Consider the following 23,755-nt stretch of genomic DNA (forward strand, 5'->3'; position numbering starts at 1 on the left):
GGTGATCCTCAATTCTCAACCATCACACAAATCTATCAGTGTGATTGGTTGTGTGTGTGTGTGTGTGTGTCTGTGTGTGTGTGTGTGTCTATGAATATGTCTGCGTGCGTGCAGTCTGGCGTTTGACCCAACCCATGTTATTTACATTTCGAGCTCGTGATAAATGACAGTCATGACCTCGAGCGCCCCAGGAACTTTAAATTCTGCTCGGCTCTTCTTTGATGAAACACGTCAGTTCAACTACACACGTTTCAGTCTCGTCACGATGCACTGAGCACTTTGTCACGATGCACTGAACACTTTGTCACGATGCACTGAACACTTTGTCACGATGCACTGAGCACTTTGTCACGATGCACTGAACACTTTGTCACAATGCACTGAACACTTTGTCACGATGCACTGAACACTTTGTCACGATGCACTGAGCACTTTGTCACGATGCACTGAACACTTTGTCACGATGCACTGAGCACTTTGTCACGATGCACTGAGCACTTTGTCACGATGCACTGAACACTTTGTCACGATGCACTGAGCACTTTGTCACGATGCACTGAACACTTTGTCACAATGCACTGAACACTTTGTCACGATGCACTGAGCACTTCGTCACGATGCACTGAGCACTTCGTCACGATGCACTGAGCACTTCGTCACGATGCACTGAGCACTTTGTCACGATGCACTGAACACTTTGTCACGATGCACTGAACACTTTGTCACGATGCACTGAGCACTTTGTCACGATGCACTGAACACTTTGTCACAATGCACTGAACACTTTGTCACGATGCACTGAACACTTTGTCACGATGCACTGAGCACTTTGTCACGACGCACTGAACACTTCGTCACGATGCACTGAGCACTTCGTCACGATGCACCGAGCACTTTGTCTCGATGCACTGAGCACTTCGTCACGATGCACTGAGCACTTCGTCACGATGCACTGAGCGCTCTGTCACGATGCACTGAGCACTCTGTCACGATGCACTGAGCGCTTCGTCACGATGCACTGAGCACTTTGCCGCGATGCACTGAGCACTCTGTCACGATGCACTGAGCACTCTGTCACGATGCACTGAGCACTCCGTCACGATGCACTGAGCGCTTCGTCACGATGCACTAAGCACTTTGTCACGATGCACTGAGCACTTTGTCATGATGCACTGAACACTCTGTCACGATGCACTAAGCACTCTGTCAGGATGCACTGAGCACTTCGTCACGATGCACTGAGCACTTTGTCACGATGCACTGTGCACTTTGTCATGATGCACTGAACACTCTGTCACGATGCACTAAGCACTCTGTCATGATGCACTGAGCACTCTGTCACGATGCACTGAGCACTTTGTCACGATGCACTAAGCACTTCGTCACGATGCACTGAGCACTTTGTCACGATGCACTAAGCACTTTGTCACGATGCACTAACCACTTCGTCACGATGCACTGAGCACTTTGTCACGATGCACCGAGCACTTTGTCACGATGCACTAAGCACTTCGTCACGATGCACTGAGCACTTCGTCAAGATGCACTAAGCACCTCATCACGATGCACTGAGCACTTCGTCACGATGCACTGAGCACTTTCAAAATTGGTGCACTTTCTTACTAAAGGAGATCAAAGAAAGTGAAGAACGCAGAATTCCTATCGTTTCCCCCCCGCAGACCAACACTTGGGTTTCTCGTTGCTTGCTGTTAATGTGCATGGTAACTGCCACGTCAGTGTGTGGTGTCAAGTTCAGAAGCTTGGAAGGCGGATGAGCAGAAATGGTGTTTTCCACTTAAGGGGCAGTAAACACTTTTACTACATTTTTTGGGGGGGGTTGCCCCTTTTTCTCCCCAATTGTATCCGGCCAATTACCCCACTCCTCTGAGCCGTCCCGGTCACTGTTCCATTCCCCCCTGAACAGGCGCCCCGACTGACCAGAGGGGGCGTTAGTGCAGCAACCAGGACATATACCTACATCCGGCTTCCCACCCGCAGACACGGCCAATTGTGTCCGTAGGGACGCCCGACCAAGCCGGAGGTAACACGGGGATTTGAACAGGTGATCCCTGTGCTGGTAGGCAACGGAATAGACTGCCACACTACTCGGATGCCCCCTTTCTACGTTGTTTTAACTGAAAACATGCCGGTGTGGGTCTAGGACGTGAGAACAGGTTGTCCTCATGATGGACTCAACGTAGGATGTGACGCGTCACATGGCGGCGTCGAGGAGAGGGGTCTTTGCTTTTCCTCACGTCAGGCTGAAAACACATTACGATGAACCACCTCCGAACCGTCTCCGTCATGTGGGGCCACCATAGACGGCCAGACCCATGTGACACAGACGACACAAATATGAGGCGAGTAAAAAGGCAGCACTGCCATCACTGTCCTCTACAGCTGCACCTCTTTTTACTCCCCGACAGACAGGATGAAGACAAGCGCTTACTCGCTCCTCAAACTTTCACTACAGCGTTTTGGTATTACATCTCAAATTGGGAGTTTTTTTCTTGAGATCACCGCATTTCCCCCTGAAAACACTGAGTACCCCACCACCTCCTGGCCATTTCATATTCCACAGGCTATTCATAATCCTCAGACATCTCTGCACGCTCTCAACAAATCTCCATGGCCATGAGAAGGGACCGTACAATGAGCTGGGGAGACACTGTCCAGATTAAGATGACAGTCTGGGCTGGTAGTATCGTCATGGGAACAAGCCCCGTCTTCTTTCAGATTCCAAGCACGTTTTCAATTTGTTTGTCCCCCAGTCATTTTAGCTCCCCCCGCACTACTATTCTGCCTCCAGTAAGCATCTCTGCCCGTGTGTGTGTGTGTGTGTGTTTCTTTCAGCCCTCTTGGGAACTATGGGGTGTTCACACTGTGAAACCATGAGATCTAGCTACGAGTTCTCTTGAAGCCAAGCTACACAGAGAATCTGCGATGTGATGTGAACCGTTCGCCCGACGTGCCACAGTGTCACACTCACGCTACTGTCACTTAATCAGGGGTTCAAGCCGAGGGGCTGGCAACTCTACTGTAACCCCCCCGGATTTTTATTGTTTTGTTTTTTGGGGATTTTCTCCCCAGTTGTACTTGGCCAATCACCCCCCTCTTCTAAGCCGTCCCGGTTGCTGCTCCACCCCCTCTGCTGATCCGGGGAGGGCTGCAGACTACCACATGCCTCCTCCGACACATGTGGAGTCACCGGCTGCTTCTTTTCACCTGAAAGTGAGGGGTTTCACCCGGGGGACGTAGTGCGTGGGAGGATCACGCCAATTCCCCCAGCCCCCCAAACAGGTGCCCCGACTGATCAGAAGAGGCGCTAATGCAGTGACCAGGACACATACCCACATCCGGCTTCCCACCCAGAGACACGGCCCATTGTGTCTGTAGGGACGCCCGACCAAGCCGGAGGCAATACAGGGATTTGAACCGGTGATCCCGTGTTGGTAGGTAATGGAATAGACTTAACACGCTACCCGGACTAAAAGAGTTTTGTTAATCCAAAAAATGCTAAAGTTAGAAAGGTAGCAACTTCCTCTAGGTTGCAGCAGGGGCGCTGGAACGGGGGGGCACAATTTTACCCTCTTTCCGCATTTTTTTAAAGTCAGGAATCCCTATATCCCCACTAATGCCCCTATATTGCAACACTGACGGTAAAAAGACGTTTCCATCATTCCCGTCCACTCTAAGAAATGAGGTCAAATAACACATGCAGACATGAATCAGGGAGAATATTCACATTTTAATCCAATCTAAGGCTACACTGCAACACAAATCAAATGCATTGTAGCCTACATAGCAACCAATAAAATGATGTGTGTTTGCGCTGTTTGTCTGTTTGAGCCGTTAACTTAGCTAACGTCAGCTCTGCTAGCTATCATTACTGCAAACACATGCTTCTGCAAAAATGTCAAAAGAACCAGTGTATAAGAAAGTAAAATGAAGCCAAACAAAACTAGACTTTAACAGTAATGTTACACCCCCGCCGTCCACAACTCCACTGGAGCCTGGCCCCCCAAAATCGAGAACCAGCACGGCCACAACCCCGAAGCAGCAGCTCCAGGACCGGGACTGCTGAGACTGTTGAAACCACCAGCATAGAACCAAAACAGGCTAGTGCTAGCGCAGACTGCGTGGAGGATTGTTGTCGGGACATAAAGACGGGTAAAGCTGCACAGCTAATTATTGACAAAAAGGAGACTGCTGGGTTGTTTGGTCAAAGGGGAAGATACTTCAACGTAGAATGGTATAAAAATAGAGTGGTTAATTCTATGCAAACCCTGTAAGCGAACCTTCTGTGAAATATGCAGATTTGCTGCTGTTAAGCAGCTTGTAACTTTCTCCAAGTGTGGAGATGACGGCTTTGTAAAGTCAGGAATTAACAATTGGAAAAAGTGCCTAAGCCTCCAGGACCGCCACGAAAAGTCGCACTATCACAAAGAGTGTGTGCAAAAAAAGTGTGCATACGTCAGTCAAACACCAGTCAATATTCACCTTGTCAAACAAGAGGATATTGAACAGGAGACGAGAAGAGGCAAGACGAGATGGAATGACGGAGCAACTGCGCTGTCTGCAGTTCCTAACCTGGCGAGGGCTCGCGATCAGGGGGGCATACCGACAAGGAGAGCAATGTTCGAAAGCTTGTCGAACTCGTAGCGGAGAAAACCCCACTCGGAAAAGCTTCATGCTCGCCGGGAAATATGCATCACACGAGTCAATCAATTAACTTATACAAGAGATGTGCAGGGAATCTCTCACGACTCTCTTAACTCGAACAAAAAGCACTGCAAAAAAGTGCAATTACTGTGGATGAAACTCCAGATTTTGCTGGGCAGGAACAGTTGTCTCTGTCTGTGGGATGGGTATCAGCTGGCTATGTTGTCCACAAAGACATCATAGGAATGTATGACTGTCCTAAAACAGATGCAGAATTATACCGCTAACCCATGGGCAGGCAGCAGAAAGAGTGGGATTTCAAAACTGAATACAATGTATCACTAAAGCACTCAAGCTCAACACACTACATTGAGACTGCCTAACTGCAACGAAGTAGAAAGATGGGGCGGACACGTGTCTTCAATAACGTACTTTATTGTATTAAAACCGCAAGCACAGGCATACGGAGCTGCGCTCCGCTGCGCTCCTATAGCACTATACAGTACACCCTGCACATGCATCATTGTTGCCCCCCCCCCCCAACTACTGAAATGATTCTGGCACACCTGTCAAAACAGGAAGTGTTGCATATCTTAGCAATAATCAGTCCTATAAACATGAAACTTGGCTCAGTAATTTCCCATTTTCCACGGGGCTCTGTGCACAATTTGGCACCAATCGGCTGCTAGCTGATGCTTTTTGACAAAACTGCCAAATATGCAAAACCTACTTTTGTGATGACTGTTGCAGGGCCGAGCTATCGAGCAAGAAACCCGCAGCAACATGTTCATGCTAGCTGCTGTTTATGGATATTATTTGCACATTAACAATTTTAGGATCAATGTCTCTTATGTAAATGTGATGAAATACTGTGCTACTTTCTGTTGCTGGTGTGGCTACAATTTAACTGCAACCTTGTTGATTTCAAAACAAGTGTGTTGTCAGTAAAATCACCCGTTGTTGTTTTGCCCCCTGAAAGTTGTTAAAATGACAAACTACAGTAGTCGGGCTTTTGAATAGGCCAGTTTTACATGATGGCGGTCCGTACAGCACTATGAGGTTGTGGTTCATAGGCTGAACATTGAGCGTTGCGGCTACACGGCTCATCTGGGATGACACAAATGATGTGGTTTGCGTGATGGAAGCCAACACCACCATGTTGTTTAAAATCTTTGAGTAATAAGGTTTTCTAAAGACGTCACTCAACTTCAGGCCACAGATGCTTGTACTGTGCAAGCCAAGGCTGGAAGTAATGAAATGACATCAACTACTTAGTTCTTCTTTTTTTGGATTCCACTGATCCAATTTACCTTTCATAAAAAACTTACACCACATGACTACACCACAACCACTAAACATTATTTCCATAAATTAACAATTACTTTTTAGGTTAAATCCCTTTAGTTCAGTATAAATAATGTTACCTTGATTATCTACTTTAAATATTTGATTTTAGGTGTCTACATATTTCCAATACTTTATTTGCTAGATTAGAAAAATTACACACAAAAAAAAAAAAAAACTAAAATGGCAGCTTCACCTTCAAACACCTGACACCACACAAAACCTGTTGGCCTTTATTATCGAAATGTGTACTATACATGTCCTGTGTGACACTTTGCTGCAACCTCACCCTCACCCTATCCTACCCTACTCTAGCCTATCTTACCCTACCCTATCCTACCCCATTCTATCCTACCCTACACTATTCTACCCCACTCTAGTCTATCCTACCTTATCCTATCCTACCCTATCCTATCCTTCTGCAGCCTATCCTATCCTATCCTACTCTAGTCTATCCTACCTTATCCTATCCTACCCCATTCTATCCTACCCTACACTATTCTACCCCACTCTAGTCTATCCTACCTTATCCTACCCTACCCTATCCTACTGCAGCCTATCCTATCCTACCCTACACTAGTCTATCCTATCCTACTCTAGCCTATACTAACCTACCCTGCCTTATCCTACCCTACCCTATCCTTCCCTATCATACCCTACCCTACCCTATCCTACCCTATTCTATCCTACCCTGCCCTACCCTATCCTATCCTACCCTGCCCTACCCTACCCTATCCTATCCTACCATACCCGTAGACCAATACACAGTATATGACACTCGGGCTGCAGCTGCCTCACCCCACAACACTTCTAAACCCTCTGTGCTGCTCTCAGCTCGTAGCTTGCATCGGGTCTGTGGACCTGCAGGTCCAAACTGGGAGGACTTCGGGCCGCCAGGCGCGACTTGCACAGGGTGGGGGCTTGGATCCAGTTAATACCTGCCTGCAGATCTACTTTTTTTTATTCATTTATTCCCCCCTTCCCTTTTTTCTCCCCAATTGTATCCGGCCAATTACCCCACTCTTTAGAGCCGTCCAACAACACATCAGTACAACTACACGTTTCAGTCTTGTCATGATGCATTAAGGACCCTTCTTACTAATGGAGGTCAATGAAAGTGAAGAACGCAGAATTCCTATTGTTTCCCCCTGGCAGACGTAACATTTGGATTTCTCAATGCTTGCTGTTGATGTGCACCGTAACTGAGTTTGTGGTATCAAGTTCGGGAGACTGTAAGGCGGATGAGTGGAAATGGCGTTTTCCATTCCATTTAAGGGATAGTAAACATGTTTTCTATTTCCCCCCCCCCCCATTTTTCTCTCCAATTACCCCACTCTTCCGAGCCGTCCCGGTCTCTGCTTCACCCCCTCTGCTGATCCGGGGAGTGCTGCAGACTACCTCCTTCGATACATGTGGAGTCACCAGCTGCTTCTTTTCACCTGACAGTGAGAAGTTTCACCAGGGGGACATAGCATGTGGGAGGATCACACTATTCCCCCCAGTTCCCCCTCCCCCCTGAACAGGTGCCCAGACCAACCAGAGGAGGCGCTAGTGCAGTTACCAGGACACATACCCACATCCGGCTTCCCACCCGCAGACACGGCCAATTGTGTCTGTAGGGATGCCTGACCAAGCTGGAGGTAACATGGGGATTCGAACCGGCGAGCCCTGTGTTGGTAGGCAACAGAATAGACCAACATGCCACCCGGACGCCCACGCAAGCATTATTTAACTCAATATTAACACTATGAAACGGTTACTAAGGAAAACTGTTGAAGACACCAAATAACAGCTACGGACGCCAGGACTAACTAAGTCACATGTGGTGTAAAATTCTCTCGGTTTTAAAAGATGGAGAATTGTGTCATTTGGTAACAAAGCCTCCTATCTGCATTTTCACTGGCTCAAGTTCTGATTGAGGAGGGCGGCTGCCGCTCAAAATGTCCTCCGTGAAGCGAAATGTTGACGTTGTGAAGCTCTGTAAAGAAACAATGTTCTGCATGATTATTAGCACTTTACAGTGTGTAATTTCAAGGCCTCTGTTTGCTTTCCCTGGAGTCTGATATCACAGCAACCTGGGAAATGGGAAAATAGGGGAATGGCTCTCGGTTGTTTAATTTTGCAGGGGTTGTCGGCAGAATCCCCTCTTTGTACAAACTGAATTCTAAAACCGAGAAATTAAGTGAAAATGTATCAGTTATTTACATAGAATCTGATTCCATAACAGCTGGATAATCCCTCTTATACATGGGGACCAATGGGAAGGAAAATTCCCAGAGAGAGAAGCAGGCAAAGTCACCTCAGAAAAGGTTGAGAAGTTCTCTCTGGCTGTCAAATGAGCTGGCTGGGGGATATCAGTCTCAACCAGAGTGTGCGCTGTATAGAACTGTTTCGGGGCGGCCGGCATCAAATGCCAATGAGTTTTACTTCTGTGCATCAACAAGAAGAAGCCAAATGGAGCTTTTCTGGAAGTCTGCAGAGTGTCTCTCACTTTCATCCCCCTTCCAGTCACGTCCGCTAACACTCCACTACTGGTCAGCTCTCCACAGCAAGTAAAAGGTGGCGAACAAAAACAGTAGCGGTGGCCACACACCAGGGATGGAAATTAGCACCCACTACACGCCAAATGCGGGTGGATTTGCGTATTGGCGGGTGAATTTGCTCAACCTACCAGCCACGGTGGCGGGTAAAGAAAAGTAGCAATGTGTGAGGTACTGAATCGCGAATCTGCCTTATTTTCCCCCCTATGACCCGCCCTACTCTGCCTCTGATTGGCTAGTACTTGTTGCCATCGTTGGTTAGCCAATCAGAGGCAGAGTATAGGGACGCTTGTCTCGCGAGTCTGCTAATTCACAGAGACACTTTCGAGTACGAGGAGAGAGCCAGAAAACACAATGTGGCGTCACATCGCAGGGGTTAAGAGGTCTGCAGAGAAAACATCCCAGCAGGAGACACGGGCTAAAGAGGCGAAGACGAAACGAAAACGTTTTTTTTATATATAAATTTGTTTCTGATTTTTCCCTTTTTTCTCCCAATTTAGTGGCCAATTGATCCCTATTTTAATTCAAACACCCACCCTCGTACTGCATGCGTTCGCCAACTGCATCTCTCCAGCCGGCAGTCTCGAAGGAGTCACCTCCCCACTTTCGTGACAAGGCGACTCCAGGCCGAACCACTGCTTTTTCCGACACACACAGAGACGCATTCACGTGACGAACACAAGCCGACTCCGCCCCCCTCCCGAAGACAGCGTTGCCAATGATTGCTGCTTCATCGAGTCCGGCCATAGTCGGATCTGACGAGACCGGGATGCGAACCCCGGTCCCCAGTGGGCAACTGCATCGACACAAAGCCGATGCTGAGACCGCTACACCACCGCGGACACGAAAACGTTTTTTTTAATAAGAATAACTGACAAGGGAGACAGAGAGTCCCGTGATTGGTTAGTTTACGAGGAGACAAGCCAGACAATGTTCTGTTGGGTATGTCGTCAACACGCTTCGGATGCCAACAAGAAAGCTAACAGTTTCATTATTGGGACTAAAAACCTAAAATTGGAAGCCATAAAAGACCACGAATCATCCAAATGACACATCCATGTAATAAAGATAGTACGGGGAAAATCGACCCCGCAGGATACCGCTGCCATGGACACGTCCCAGTTGGAGAAGATGAGCCTACTGTTTAGAAATGCCCACGCCATCGCCAAAAAAGGAAGGCCGTTTACAGATTACGTGTGGCAATGCAAGTAAATCATAATTTTTTAGAAATCTATTCACTAACGTTAGATTAAGTGTTGAGTTAAGGTCAGAATATAGCCGTCATGTGATGTCATTAGCTAGCTAACGTTACGTGTAGTTAGCAAGTAAATCGTCATTTACTAACGTTAGCTTAAGTGTTGAATTAAGACCCATACTGACACAATCCCTTCTTCTTGTTACAGTCTTGCTTTATGTAATAGTAAAGGGGATTTTGGTGGCACTGATACACTGGTTACTTTTTGACAAATATGTTAAATGTTTTAAAGGTAGTGTACACAATTTTGAAAACCATAGAAGAGTAAACTAGATTTGGAAAATAGTATTTTAAGAGTTTGAATATTTAAAATAGCCTATTGCTTGAATGTTGTAGATCTTGTTTTATTATTTTTCACCTGCAGTTACACACTGCCGGCTAAAACAAGAAAGTGGCTGGTAAAAAAATTGAGTGGCTGGTAGATTTTGGAATCCACCAGCCACAGTGGCAGGTGGGCAAAAAAGTTAATTTCCACCCCTGCCACACACTCTTCTATAACCCCCACCACCAAGGGTAATGGAGGAGTGTAATGAGGGACTGTAACGGGGGAGCGTAATAAAATAGTGCAATTGGGGATGCATAACAGGGGAGTGTAACAGGGAGGTGTAATCGAGTAGTATAACAGGGGAGTGTAATGGGGATGCATAACGGGGGAGTGTAACAGGGAGGTGTAATGGAGGAGTATAACGGGGGAGTGTAATGGAGAAGTGTAATGGGGTATAATGGGGGGTGTAACAGGAGAGTGTAACAGGAAGGTGTAATGGAGGAGTGTAATAGGGCATAGCGGGGGGTGTAACAGGAGAGTGTAGTAGGGAGGTATAATGAGGAGTGTAATGGGGTATAATGGGGGAGTGTAATGGGGTATACTGGGGGGTGTAACAGGAGAGTGTAACAGAGAGGTTTAATGGAGGAGTGTAATGAGGGTACAACGGGGGAGTGTAACAGGAAACTGTAACGGAGGTGTAATGGACAAGTGTAATTGGGGTATAACAGGGGAGTGTAACAGGGAGTTGTAATGGAGGATTGTAATGGGGGTATAACGGGGGAGTGTAACAGGGAGGTGTAATGGAGGAGTGTAATGGGGTATAACAGGGGAGTGTAACAGGACAGTGTAACAGGGAGGTGTAATGGAGGAGTGTAATGAAGTATAATGGGGGAGTGTAACGGAGGTGTAATGGACGAGCATCATTGGGGTATAACGGGGGAGTGTAACAGGGAGCTGTAATGGATGAGTGCAATGGGGGTATAACTGGAGAGTGTAACAGGGAGGTGTAATGGGGGTATAACTGGAGAGTGTAACAGGGAGGTGTAATGGGGGTATAACGGTGGAGTGTAAGAGGAGCATGTAACAGGGAGGTGTAACAGAGGAGTGTAATGGGGGTATAATGGGGGAGTGTAACAAGAGAGTATAATGGAGAAGTGTAATAGCAAAATGTAATGGGGAGGTGTAATGTGGGAGTGCAATGGAGGCATGGAATAGGGGTGTAATGTTCAGCTCCATTAGTGCTGGAACTGATATCAGGACGAGGAAGTCCCACAGAAAAACTACAATGACTACAACAAAGACGCCATGATGTAACGGCGACATAATACACTTTCGACATGTCTCCTCTGCAGACCACAACACGGATTCAGACATTTTTGTTTTGTTGTGTGATGGAAAGACGACTGCTGGTTGGTATTTCAGTATGCTAGTCAGTATTCTGATTCTGATGCCCTGTAGGATAATGATGGTGCTGTAGGATATCAACACCGTACCAGATGTGGCATCCACTGGATTTGGCTGGAGTATAAAACCAATCATTGAATACCAACGTCACTAAACCCTCCCAGCGGCTCAATCTGGCTGTGTCCAAATGGTACCGAAACTCCAGAAATGAACACGGTTTGGGCTCGCTCCACAGCAATACCGCTCAGTAATGGAAACGCCACTGGAATGGTTTCTCTCTGTGCTCACAGCCACTGAGCCCTGCGGTGGGAAAGCATCATAAATCTCTTAGCTGGAGAGCTAAACAGCTAGCACAACACAACTATTTAAAAGCGCTATACTACAATATGTGGACTTGTGTTGTGTGTCTTAGACAGTTAAGTTGCGGTCGTTAGGGCGATACAGGATTAAGTATTAATGAATTAAACAGTTTGGAAAGTGGGTTACACTCAGACAGATGTATTCTGAGCTAGATGAGCGCTAATGCGTAGCCGCCATGTTGAAATCGGGTCAGACACTCTCTATTCATCTTTTGTCTTCTCTCCTCTCCACCATTTTCCTCTCTCATCTTCATCTCTTTTCTTTTCTCTTTTTGTCACCTGTCCTCTTTTCTACTTTTTCATTTCCCCCTAGCTTTTGTCTTTTCTTTTGTTTTCTCTCTTTACTCTCCTTTTTTTCATTTATCTTCCTTCCCCTTTCTTTTATTTTCTCCTCTCTTCCCTACTACTTTCATTTCTCCTCCTCTCTTTTACTTCTTTCCGTCCTTCTCTTTCCTCATTTTATTTCCTCCGGCTCTTCTCTCTCCTACTCGCCTTCTTTGTCTCCGATTGCTCCCATTATTTTCCCCTTTCCTCGCCTCTTTTGCCAAATCTTCTCTTCTCATCTTTCATTTTCTCTTCTCCACTTTTCTTTCCGCCTCTCCTCTGTCCATTCACAGAGCATGTTATCGTGCACATCCTGTCTGCAGGAGGACCTCCAGAGCGGCGATCCCCCCCGCAGATAAACGGTACCGCTGAACAGGAGACCGTCAGATTGGGAGTGAGACAGAAGCTAATTTCAAGAGGTGCGTCACATGTAAAACTCCAAGGCCTTGGAGAAATAACTCATTAAAGGCAGTGCTGCAGTGCACACACACGTGGCATCGACAACCTCTCGTGATGACTCCCATCAGGGCGGTGGCGAGTTGACTCTTCATCTCATTTCATCTCCGAGACGGGTGTAAATAATTCAAAAGGGAAGGATTCTCCAGAGTTTAAACCAAAAGCAATTTGTTCTTTACAGAGTGGAACAACTTGGCAATTTCTTAATTTGTGTTTTTCTTTCCTGCCATGCTTCGAGCCCCCGCAGCCATTAATGTCATGCGGGTTTCCCTTTCCTGTTGTCTCCTTTTGATCAAATTAAGAGCGGAGCGGTTCTTTCCTCCCCGGTGAGCTGACCACAGACAGGCCATAGGGCTCCGCTGGAAGAGAGGCGTTTCAAGGACTTATGGAGGATGGGAGTGTGTGTGTGTATCTGTGAACCCATTCATCAAAATCGGCGTGCATGGCCGCCACGTGGGGATCCTCAAAGTAAAGAGGCCTTTCCAGGGCTGAGCGCTCTTTCATGCTGCTCTTATACAGGAAAAGTTTGAAAAGGAAACAGCAATAATATTATCCTATTTTTCAATTTGGCACCTCGGGATATAATTTGTTTGTGCAAAATACACAAAATATGATTACAACTTCCAGGGGTGTCACAGACACCAAGCCGGGGTCACCTCGGATATCTATTCCACTCATCTGGCTGTTTGCAGGGGCAGTCAACATTAACAATGAGCATGTAGCACGAAGTGCATTAGATTAATGTCATTTAGCCTTGTTATTTAAAATGACTGGGGCATCCGGGTGGCGTAGCAGTCTATTCCGTTGCCTACCAACACAGGGATCGCTGGTTCGAATCCCCGTGTTACCTCCGGCTTGGCCAAGCGTTCCTACAGACACAGTTGGCCATGTCTGCGGGTGGGAAGCCAGATGTGGGTATGTGTCCTGGTCACTGCACTAGCGCCTCCTCTGGTCGGTCGGGGTGCCTGTTTTGGGGGCGAGGGGGAAATGGGGGGAATAACGTGATCCTCCCACGCGCTACGTCCCCCTGGTCAAACTTCTCACTGTCAGGTGAAAAGAAGTGGCTGGTGACTCCACATGTATCGGAGGAGGCATGTGGTAGTCTGCAGCCCTCCCCGGATCGGCAGAGGGGGTGGAGCAGAGACCAGGACGGCTCAGAGAGCAGGGTACATTGGCCAGGTACAATTGGCGAGAAAAAGGGTTGAAATAATAAAAAAAAAAGACTCTAGAGTGTTGGATAAATTGCACATTATCCCACAGTTCTCTTTTTTGTACTTATTGACAACTGATAATACCATATTCATAAAACTCTGCAAATATGCTAAACATGATGGTATACTGTAATACCAGTACACCATCACACCACTACTGGAAACCAGGCTACAACTGACAACCAGGAGAAGCCAGATTTGTGCAGCTAAAGTTCAATATGATGCACAGGATAGTCAATGACAGGGCCCCCAAATAACTCAATAACTAATTCCCAAGATTAAGAGAAGCCCACAATCACAGAACTAGATCTAGTCTAGCTAATCTGCTCCCGGCAAGCTGCAGCAAGAAAATAAATGGGTCGGAGCTCATTCGCGTTCACCAGTGAGCAGGACTGGAACAGGCTGTTGTTGGCCATCATCCAGGTAGAAAACATCAATACCTTCAAGATGAAAGTCAAGAAGGGGCACCGTGATAAGGCCCCCGAGTAAAGCCAGGGCACAGGCAGCAGAGGCGGCTGATACTGGAAGAAGTGTATGGATGATTTTAGATTTGCTATGCTAGAGCTTGTTCAATGAAGATGTAAGTTGTTGATATTGATTGTATATAGATGACCATGTATGCAGAATGTGTTTTATGTTGTGTGTGCTGAGAACAAGGAATCCAATGGAAAGTCTGGGGCTTTTTGTGTTATCCTTCATGACTTTAAAGGAATCGTTTGGATTTTGTGAAGTCTGTCTCTATTTAATGCTCAGCATTTCTTTAGTAAGTAGGAAGGTTTCATCTTTACAGTCACATGTATGTTTCTTCAAACTGGATACACAGCTCTGGCTTGTGATCAAGAGTTCAATGCAACCATCCATCCATCCACCCATTACCCTAACCACTTTTCCTGCTCTCAGGGTCACGGGGATGCTGGAGCCTATCCCAGCAGTCATTGGGTGGCAGGCAGGGAGTAGGGTTGGGTATTGAAAACGGGGCCCATATGGCACCGACCAAAATATCTCGGTCCTACCGAGTATCAAACTATTTGGAAAAAAACGGTGCAAAATTTCGATACTTTACGGTAGACGACATGAACACTATCGCAGCCAGCCAATTACTGCCGGCGTTGTTGTACACAGACTGACAAATCAGCATGAAGCTATTTGGTATGCGTGTGCGTCTCGTGAGTGACTGGTTGGAGCTGAAAACTCGCGGGCAAGATGCGTTCCAAAGCGTGGCTACACTTTGTAAAAATAAACAGCAAACCTGACACAGTAAGATGCCACCGCCGCAAAGCGATCATCAAATGCACGTCTGGGAACGCGTCGAATATGATGAAACGTCCGATCACACATGGGATAAATTTACGAGTGGACAACTGCTCTGTGTTTGATACCGTTAATGTCCATGCTGCTGCCAACGTTAACGTTAGCTCTGGGACAACTGCCACTGGGTCTTCTGGTGCCACTGCTAGCATTATGAAACAGGTAAGGACGGTTCTGTCAAGTGTTTCTGGTTCTAACGTTAGCAGTATGTCTGAGGTAAAAAAGAAATGAAGCTAGTCTAACATCATAGAACATTAGCTACGCTAGGTTATAAAAATGAAGCTAACGTAGCTAGCACTAGTTAACTTTAGTTTTTTTTTTTTTTAGCTAACTTTAGTTAACAGTTAGCAGTCTGAGGTTAAAAAAAAGAAAGAAAAGATAACGTTAGCTCTGCATTTTCCTGACTTTATCTCCTATTTCATTCGTCCCTACTCCAAGCCTGCAGTAGTGTAGATCGCCAAGTCGAGCCAAGTCAAGTCTCCATGACTCCATTCTCTTTGGCTAGTACCAATGCTAAGATGAGGAAAGAAAAGAGAGGGGAATGTCACTGGGCTGTAACCCGCTTCATAGTTGTTGTTTTTTTTACATTTACTTCTGATTTTTCCCTTTTTCTCCCAATTTAGTGGCCAATCCATCCCTATTTTAATTCAAACACCCACCCTCGTACTGCATCTCTCCGGCCGGCAGTCTCCAAGGAGACGCCTCGCCACTTTCGTGACAAGGCGAATCCAGGCCGAACCACTGCTTTCCCCCCCACACACACACAGAGACGCATTCATGTGACGAACACAAGCCGACTCCGCCCCCCTCCCGAAGACAGCGTTGCCAATTATCGCTGCTTCATCGAGTCGGGCCATAGTCGGATCTGACGAGACCGAGGCGCAAACCCCGGTCCCCAGTGGGCAACTGCATCGACACAAAGCCGATGCTTAGACCGCTACACCACCGCGGACTAACCCGCTTAATAGTTAAGGGGTTGCAGCCCTTCAACACAGTTGAATCTCCATCTTTTAGGTAAGTTACATTTGCAACAATCTACTAGGAAAAGTAACAGTAAATACATGAAGTCTTTGAGGACAAAGACAGGGTCCTAACCATCAGCAGAAATGTGGAGGGTGTCAGCACAAACGTGCAGACTGAAGCAGGGAGGGCAAGAAAGGAGTTGGAGCTGTATAGAAGCCTACCTAATATGCTGACCTCAACAAATCCAGTAATCTGGTGGTTTGAGAGAAAGGAGACTTTACCAGTCTTGTTTGGTCTAAGTGCTAGGTATTTGTGTCCCCAAGCATCCTCCACTCCGGTTGAGCGAACATTCTCAACAGCTGGGGACACAATTAGTGTAGAAAGGGCCCGTCTCCTGCCAGAAAGGGCAGATATGCTTATCTTCCTGCAGAAGAACGCTAAATCAGAATGAGCAAACATACATTAAAGATGTCAGCCTGTACGTTGACCTCATTGTCATTGTATCCGTTCAATCTCAAAGTGCTAGAGTACAGAACCAAAATAACACAATGTGTCAATGAATTGTGGTGCTCGCTGTACAGAAAAGTAGTTTGCTGATAATCCTATAAGGTTTTCATAATATATATTATCAAAAAAAGTATCGTTTAGGCATCATATCGAATTAGAGGTATTGGTTTTGGTATCGGTATCAAACATTTTCGGACGATACCCAACTCTAGCAGGTAGACACCCTGGACAGGCCGCTGGGCCATCACAGCCGACACACACACACACACACACACACACACACACACACACACACACACACACACACACACACACACCTAGGGACAATTCAGTACGGCCGATCCACCTGACCTACATGTCTTTGGACTGTGGGAGGAAACCGCAGCACCCGGAGGAAACCCACACAGACACGGGGAGAACATGCAAACTCCACACAGAGGACGACCCGGGACGACCCCCAAGGTTGGACTACCCTGGGGTTCGAACCCAGAATCTTCTTGCTGTGAAGTTACCGTGCTAACCACTTCACCACCATGTCACCAATGCTGTAATCATCTACAGATATAATAATAGGTGAGGGCAACATCAGCTTTGTCACAGAAAATCAAACATTTTGGTGTCAGTTTGAAGTAAATCAAATCATTTTTGACAAAGTTATGGCCAATTATCATTTTGACCTTATTCTCCCCTTATTTCTCTTATCCTTATTCTCAATGCAACTAATGGAGGACAAATCCACAATCTTCGTTCAGCGTAAAAAATGCTCCACACCTCAACCAAAGATAACGTGACGCTACAGCAGTCTATCACAGCGAATCTGAGTGACAATATGAAAAAATACAATCGTTCTTTACAGTCGCTTCGAGACTTGTCCTACAGTGCTACTTCCTGCAACACAGCCCACAAGAGACAGCAAAGCAATGCCAAGATGGAATTTAGCAGTAAAAACAAATGTTAATACTTCAAATTACCATCCAGATTTGCTGTGACGGACTGCCATAGTGTCACGACAGCTTTGGCTGAACAGTGGAGTGTTTTGTTTTTTACACTGAATGAGGAATGTGGATCTGTCCCCCATTAATTGCATCAAAGTGCAGATGGCAAGTTGGAGCTGTGTGTCCAGTACGAAGAAAATGGATCACTGCTAAGATTAAACTTACCTGCTACGTACTACATGAATATTGAGTATAAAATAAAGAAAGACTTCCAAAAATCTGAAGTATTCCTCTAGAAACATGTACATGGATGTGAATTATATATCACTCTTTTCTACTCAAAGCACTTGACAATTTAAGCTTCACATTATCACCCGTTCAAACTACACGACCACACCTACCGATGGCAGCACAGGCTGCCGTGCAATGTACTAGTCTGCTCATTGGGAACAGTTAGGGGTTCAGTGTCTAGCTCTAGGACACCTCGGCACAAGGTGAGGAGGAGCCAGGGATCGCACCAGCGACCTTCCAACGAATGAACAACTGCTCTCTAGTAAACTAAACCAAACTGAAGGCTGTGATGGGTGCAGCTTACCTGGTAGCTCGTAGTCCACAGAAATGTCAGAGGGTTCTCGCAGGAGCGCTGACCGGCGGTAAACGACATGGACCCTGCCCTGGTCCTCCTGCTCCTGGGTGCCCCTCTCCAGCGGCTCGATGAAGTACTCGTCCGTGTCGGTCCGGATCATCCCAGCCTGTATCAACACACGGGAAATGCGTTAGGCCATGACAGTTAACACAGAGACGATCCTGTTTGTGCACTGTGAAGCAGCATGGCGGACAACCAGGCCAGACTGGCTAAACTGACACCACCAGTCGAATGACCGCTGGCGACACATCAGGATATTGCCTTCACATTGATAGTAGGAGACGATATCAGGAGACACAGCCTTGGAGCTCATGAGTCGATTAAATATAGATCCTGAGCAGCACACAGCCGGCTGCACAATCACAGGGAGTTAGAGGACAGCTCAGCGCAGTGTGATGATAAGCTGTGAAAACGGGACATCCATCAGCAACTACCCTTGATGAGACGGTGTCTTTTGAATGATCTACTCACTCGCTCGATCACATTGTCTTCATCCAGATGGGGCTACAGGCCTCTGTGTGCAGCTGGGATGAAATTATGAACTTTCAAAGACTGACCTGTTCATGTCTGTGAATGTTCTCATTCATCCAGGTCATGGTTATCCAAAGGAACTGAATCGAGTGCAACTGGACTTGGTATATATCCATGAAGACGTTTCGCCTCTCATCCAAGAGGCTTCACCAGTTCGTGCCTCTCTAACTAGACCAAGCTAGTCAGACTAGCTTGGTCTGGATATATACCAAGTCCAGTTGCACTCGATTCAATTCCTTTGGATGACTGACCTGTTCGTTTCTCTTCGCGGTATAAATTCCTCCCCTAACGTGAAGAGTTCCTTCACCTGATGCATTTGTCACATGTGCCCTTTTCCTCTACTTTGGGAAAGGCAGAATGAGAAATATTCCATTACATTTGTAACTACCTCATCGACACTTTGGCCTCCATTGCCTAATGACTTAGTGTATTTATAGGTTTTCAGCACCCGGGTCAGTTGTACCTTCCATTCCATCCATCATCCAAACCACTTGTCCTGCTCTCGGAGTCACGGAATGCTGCAGCCTATCCCAGCAGTCATTGGGTGGTAGGCGGGGAGACACCCTGGACAGGCTGCTAGGCCATCACAGAGCCCACACACACATACCCAGGGACAATTTAGTACGGCCGATTCAGCTGACCTACATGTCTTTGGACTGTGGGAGGAAACCGGAGCACATGGAGGAAACCCACACAGACACGGGGAGACCATGCAAACTCCACACAGAGGATGACCTAGGATGACCCCAAAGGTTGGACTACCCCGGGGCTCGAACCCAGGACCTTCTTGCTGTGAGGTAACCACGCTAACCACTGCGCCACCGTAAAACAAGCATACAGACCGGCGGTTCCGACAGTCATCCTGGCTTGAGCTCGTTCCCTTGGACAGTGATTTGTTGTTTAGTGTGGATATGTGTGTTAGTTTGGGTATGTGTGTTCTTGTAGTTTTTGGATGTGTTTTTGTCTTTGTCTTGTGCTGCTGTGGGCTGGGGGAAATGGCATTTCACTTCATTTCATGTACGCAAGTGCATGAAGTGAAATGAAAAATAAAAGAGTCCTGATTCCTGACATATCTGAGCTGGCACTCAGCTTTGCTAAACCAAGGACCTGCAGCTTCTGAGACGTTACTGAGACGCTTCCCGGACAAACTACAGAAGTAAATATTAGAAAAATCTCTCTTCTTTTCATCTACGGCCATATTGTAACCTATTCAACACTAGTGAAGCCCGTTAGCTTGTCTTCTCCAGCATGCCAGAGCCCTCTTTGTATGCATGAAGACCAAGGATGTGTTTGTAAATTCTCTCGTAGCTTGCCGAGTACGCCACAGCGTAGCATTATGCCATTACCTTGTGTTCCGCCATTTTCAGCCGGAGACGAAGCGTCTCTTCAGCTGGAGCGTCTACTATCTCTGAACACACCCAGACTGCAGCGCTCTAAATTTCTGAATGGCAACGCTCTGAAACACAAGCGAGCTCCGACGGCCTCGGAGTGAACGACCCAGAGCAGCTGGGTCTAGCAGCCATACTACTAGGCACATTTAATCACCAGCAGGTGCAATTACTTCTGTATAAACTCAAGAACAATTAACTGATTAACAAAATTGCAAAGGGGGCATCCAGGTAGTGTAGTAGTCTATTCTGCTGGCTTCCAGCATGGGGATCACCGGTTTAAATCCCTGTGTTGCCTGCGGCTTGGTCGGGTGTCCCTACAGACACAATTGGCCGTGTCTGCGGGTGGGAAGCCGGATGTGGGTATGGGTCCTGGTCGCTGCACTAGCGCCTCCTCTGGGCGGTCGGGGCACCTGTTCAGGGGGGGGACTGGGGGGGAATAGCGTGATCCTCCCACGCGCTACGTCCCCCTGGCGAAACACCTAACAGCCAGGTGAAAAAAAGCAGCTGGTGACTCCACATGTATGGGAGGAGGCATGTGGTAGTCTGCAGCCCTACCCGGATCAGCATAGGGGGTGGGACAGAGATCGGGACGGCTCAGAAGAGTGGGGTAATTGGCCAAGTACAACTGGGGAGAAAATTTTTAAAAAAAACTAAGTCAGTTCAACTCTGCTGCTGCACCACATTGGCCGTACCTGACTCTGACTTCTCCATTAATGCAACCAACCCCCCCAGCCAGCACACACACACACACACACACACACACACACTCACTCCTGCAACAACTGAAAAACCCTCCAAACATTATGTGGCACTGTTGCCGTTTTCCCCATAACACAAGTTTCACAATAAAACCATCGTGCATGAATCACAACATGACAACGTCTGACTGAGGAACTTCATCTGCTATACACAAATAGATATGAGGGGTGCTGAAGAACAGCAGAAAACGAGTATTAAAACAAACACACACACACACACACACACACACACACACAGAGTGTCCGTAATTCTGCACTGTCAGACACATGACTCATGTCAAGTTTTTTTATGTGTGTGTGTGTTCGTGTGTGTGTGTGTATCAAAGCAGTCCTGTTATATGGATTTCCACACAAGTGAAGGAAACAGATGGAGGAAGCTGAATCCCAGCAACAGACTGACAAATGATTTTTGCATGCAGATACAACCCTGATAACACAAGTGAGGCAGCAGCCAGAGGATTTGGACGGTTAAAGAGCGAGGCACTAGAACGGGGGGGATACACCAGGACTCAGGAATCAGGAAAACTTTGTCATGTCACCTCATGTACTTGCACAAATGACGTGAAATGAAATGCTGTTTCCTCCAGCCCACAGACAAACACACACCCAAAAACTACAAGAACACACCTATCCAAACCAACACACCTACCTATCCAAACCAACACACCTATCCAAACCAACACACCTATCCAAACCACAACACACCTATCCAAACCAAAACACACCTATCCAAACCAACACACCTATCCAAACCAACACACCTATCCAAACCACAACACACCTACCTATCCAAACCAACACACCTATCCAAACCAACACACCTATCCAAACCAACACACCTATCCAAACCAACACAGCTATCCAAACCAACACACCTATCCAAACCACAACACACCTATCCAAACCAAAACACACCTATCCAAACCACAACACACCTACCTATCCAAACCACAACACACCTACCTATCCAAACCACAACACACCTACCTATCCAAACCACAACACACCTACCTATCCAAACCACAACACACCTACCTATCCAAACCACAACACACCTACCTATCCAAACCACAACACACCTATCCAAACCAACACACCTATCCAAACCACAACACACCTATCCAAACCAACACACCTATCCAAACCACAACACACCTATCCAAACCACAACACACCTATCCAACCCAACACACCTATCCAAACCACAACACACCTACCCAAACCAACACACCTATCCCACCCAAACACACCTATCCAACCCAACACAACTATCCAGACCACAAAAAAAAAAAATCACTGTCCAAGGGAACAAACGCCAGCCAGGATGACTGTTGGAACCGCTGGTCTCCATGGGCTAGCAGCTAGCTTAGCCTGCCCCGATTACGCGTCCTGTCAGACCGCCCTCGGTGTTACCTCCTCGGGTGCAGCGCCGGGCAGGACCGCGGTCCCTGGGCCCACAGCGCAGCAGACCAAGCTCTCACAGCCGATCCAGCACCAGCTCTCCAAGCCAACAAACGAAGACAAAAATTTAGACGCAGATGTGGACAAAGACACTGCATCGACAGCACTAGGTGAGGCCGCCACATCTTCCCACACCAGTACTGGGTGAGGCCGCTGCGAACGTGAATTCGCGCCGCCATCGTCCTTCATATGAAGTCACATCACCATTCTGACACACTGGTCTCTGGTGCACGTCCTGTCCTCCAAACAGAGACACATCCTCAGCAGATTACTTTGACCGTGGCTAAAAGTTTCATAGCTTTCCTTCATCTGGGTTTAACGTCGCCACCTGGCCAAAAGAGACGCTCGCTACCCCACCGTACAGCTAATATAAAGAGCAATGAAGGTTAATAAGAAACAATAATGATAAAATAACTTTCTTGATTAATAGAAACAGTCTGCCTGGAGCATCCGGGTAGCGTAGCCATCTACTCCGTTGCCTACCAACACGGGGATCGCTGATTCGAATCCCCATCTTGCCTCCGGCTTGGTCAGGCGTCCATACAGACACAATTGGGCGTGTCTGCGGGTCGGAAGCAGGGATGTAAGAAAATACCGATACTCTCGACTATCACGATATTATCTTTTGTGATACTGTAGCGATTCTCAAAACCACTATATCCATTTTAATTGTTTACATGTAACGGTTCATGAATAACATGTTGTGTTGTGTGTAATCCCACGACCGCTACATAACAGTGTTGTCATCTATCTTCAGCCATCTGACTCTTCCACTCCGACCCAAAACGTAAACTGAGACAGGAAGTAGCATAAGCACAAAGAACACAGGCCTATGAAACCACAACATATCACCTTTCTTACAGTATCACAACATATCACCATATGTTGAATCATAACCCTGTATCGTGACACGTATCGTATCGCCAGATTCTCACAATACACAACCCTAGTTGGAAGTGGATGTGGGTATGTGTCCCGGTCACTGCACTAGCGCCTCCTCTGGTCGGTCAGGGGGGGGGGACTGGGGGGAATAGCGTGATCCTCCCACATGCTACGTCCCCCTGGTGAAACTCCTCACTGTCAGGTGAAAAGAAGCGGCTGGTGACTCCACGTCTATGGGAGGAGGCATGTGGTAGTCTGCAGCCCTCCCCGGATCGGCAGAGGGGGTGGAGCAGCGACCGGGATGGCTCGGAAGAGTGGGGTACTTAGAGGGGTACAATTGGGGAGAAAAAGCGAGATAAAGGCCAAAAAAACAAAAAGAAAAAACAGCCTGCCTGCTGTGTGACCCCTTCACTGTGTATGTGAATTTACGCGTCATGAAGCCGTTATGAAGTCAGGTCTTATGAACATTTTAAACTGAGTTCATGTGAAAAAGTTGACATCAACAAACTTTCCAACACATTTGTTTTCCCACTAAAGCTCTTTTCCTACCCCT

At 47.1% G+C, this 23,755-nt stretch overlaps 1 protein-coding gene across 1 annotated transcript in view; it reads right to left on the bottom strand.

Annotated features, from left to right (window-relative positions):
- adamts3 (ADAM metallopeptidase with thrombospondin type 1 motif, 3) overlaps positions 1-23,755 on the bottom strand; it is a 202,440-nt gene that overhangs the window by 138,966 nt on the left and 39,719 nt on the right. Inside the window, exon 4 of the mRNA XM_056280392.1 lies at positions 18,129-18,285. Coding sequence (XP_056136367.1) covers positions 18,129-18,285 — 157 coding nt within the window. The remainder of the gene's footprint in view (positions 1-18,128; positions 18,286-23,755) is intronic.

The sequence above is a fragment of the Lampris incognitus genome, chromosome 1 (genome assembly GCF_029633865.1).
Source record: "Lampris incognitus isolate fLamInc1 chromosome 1, fLamInc1.hap2, whole genome shotgun sequence".
In the NCBI taxonomy this organism is placed as follows: Eukaryota; Metazoa; Chordata; class Actinopteri; order Lampriformes; family Lampridae; genus Lampris; species Lampris incognitus.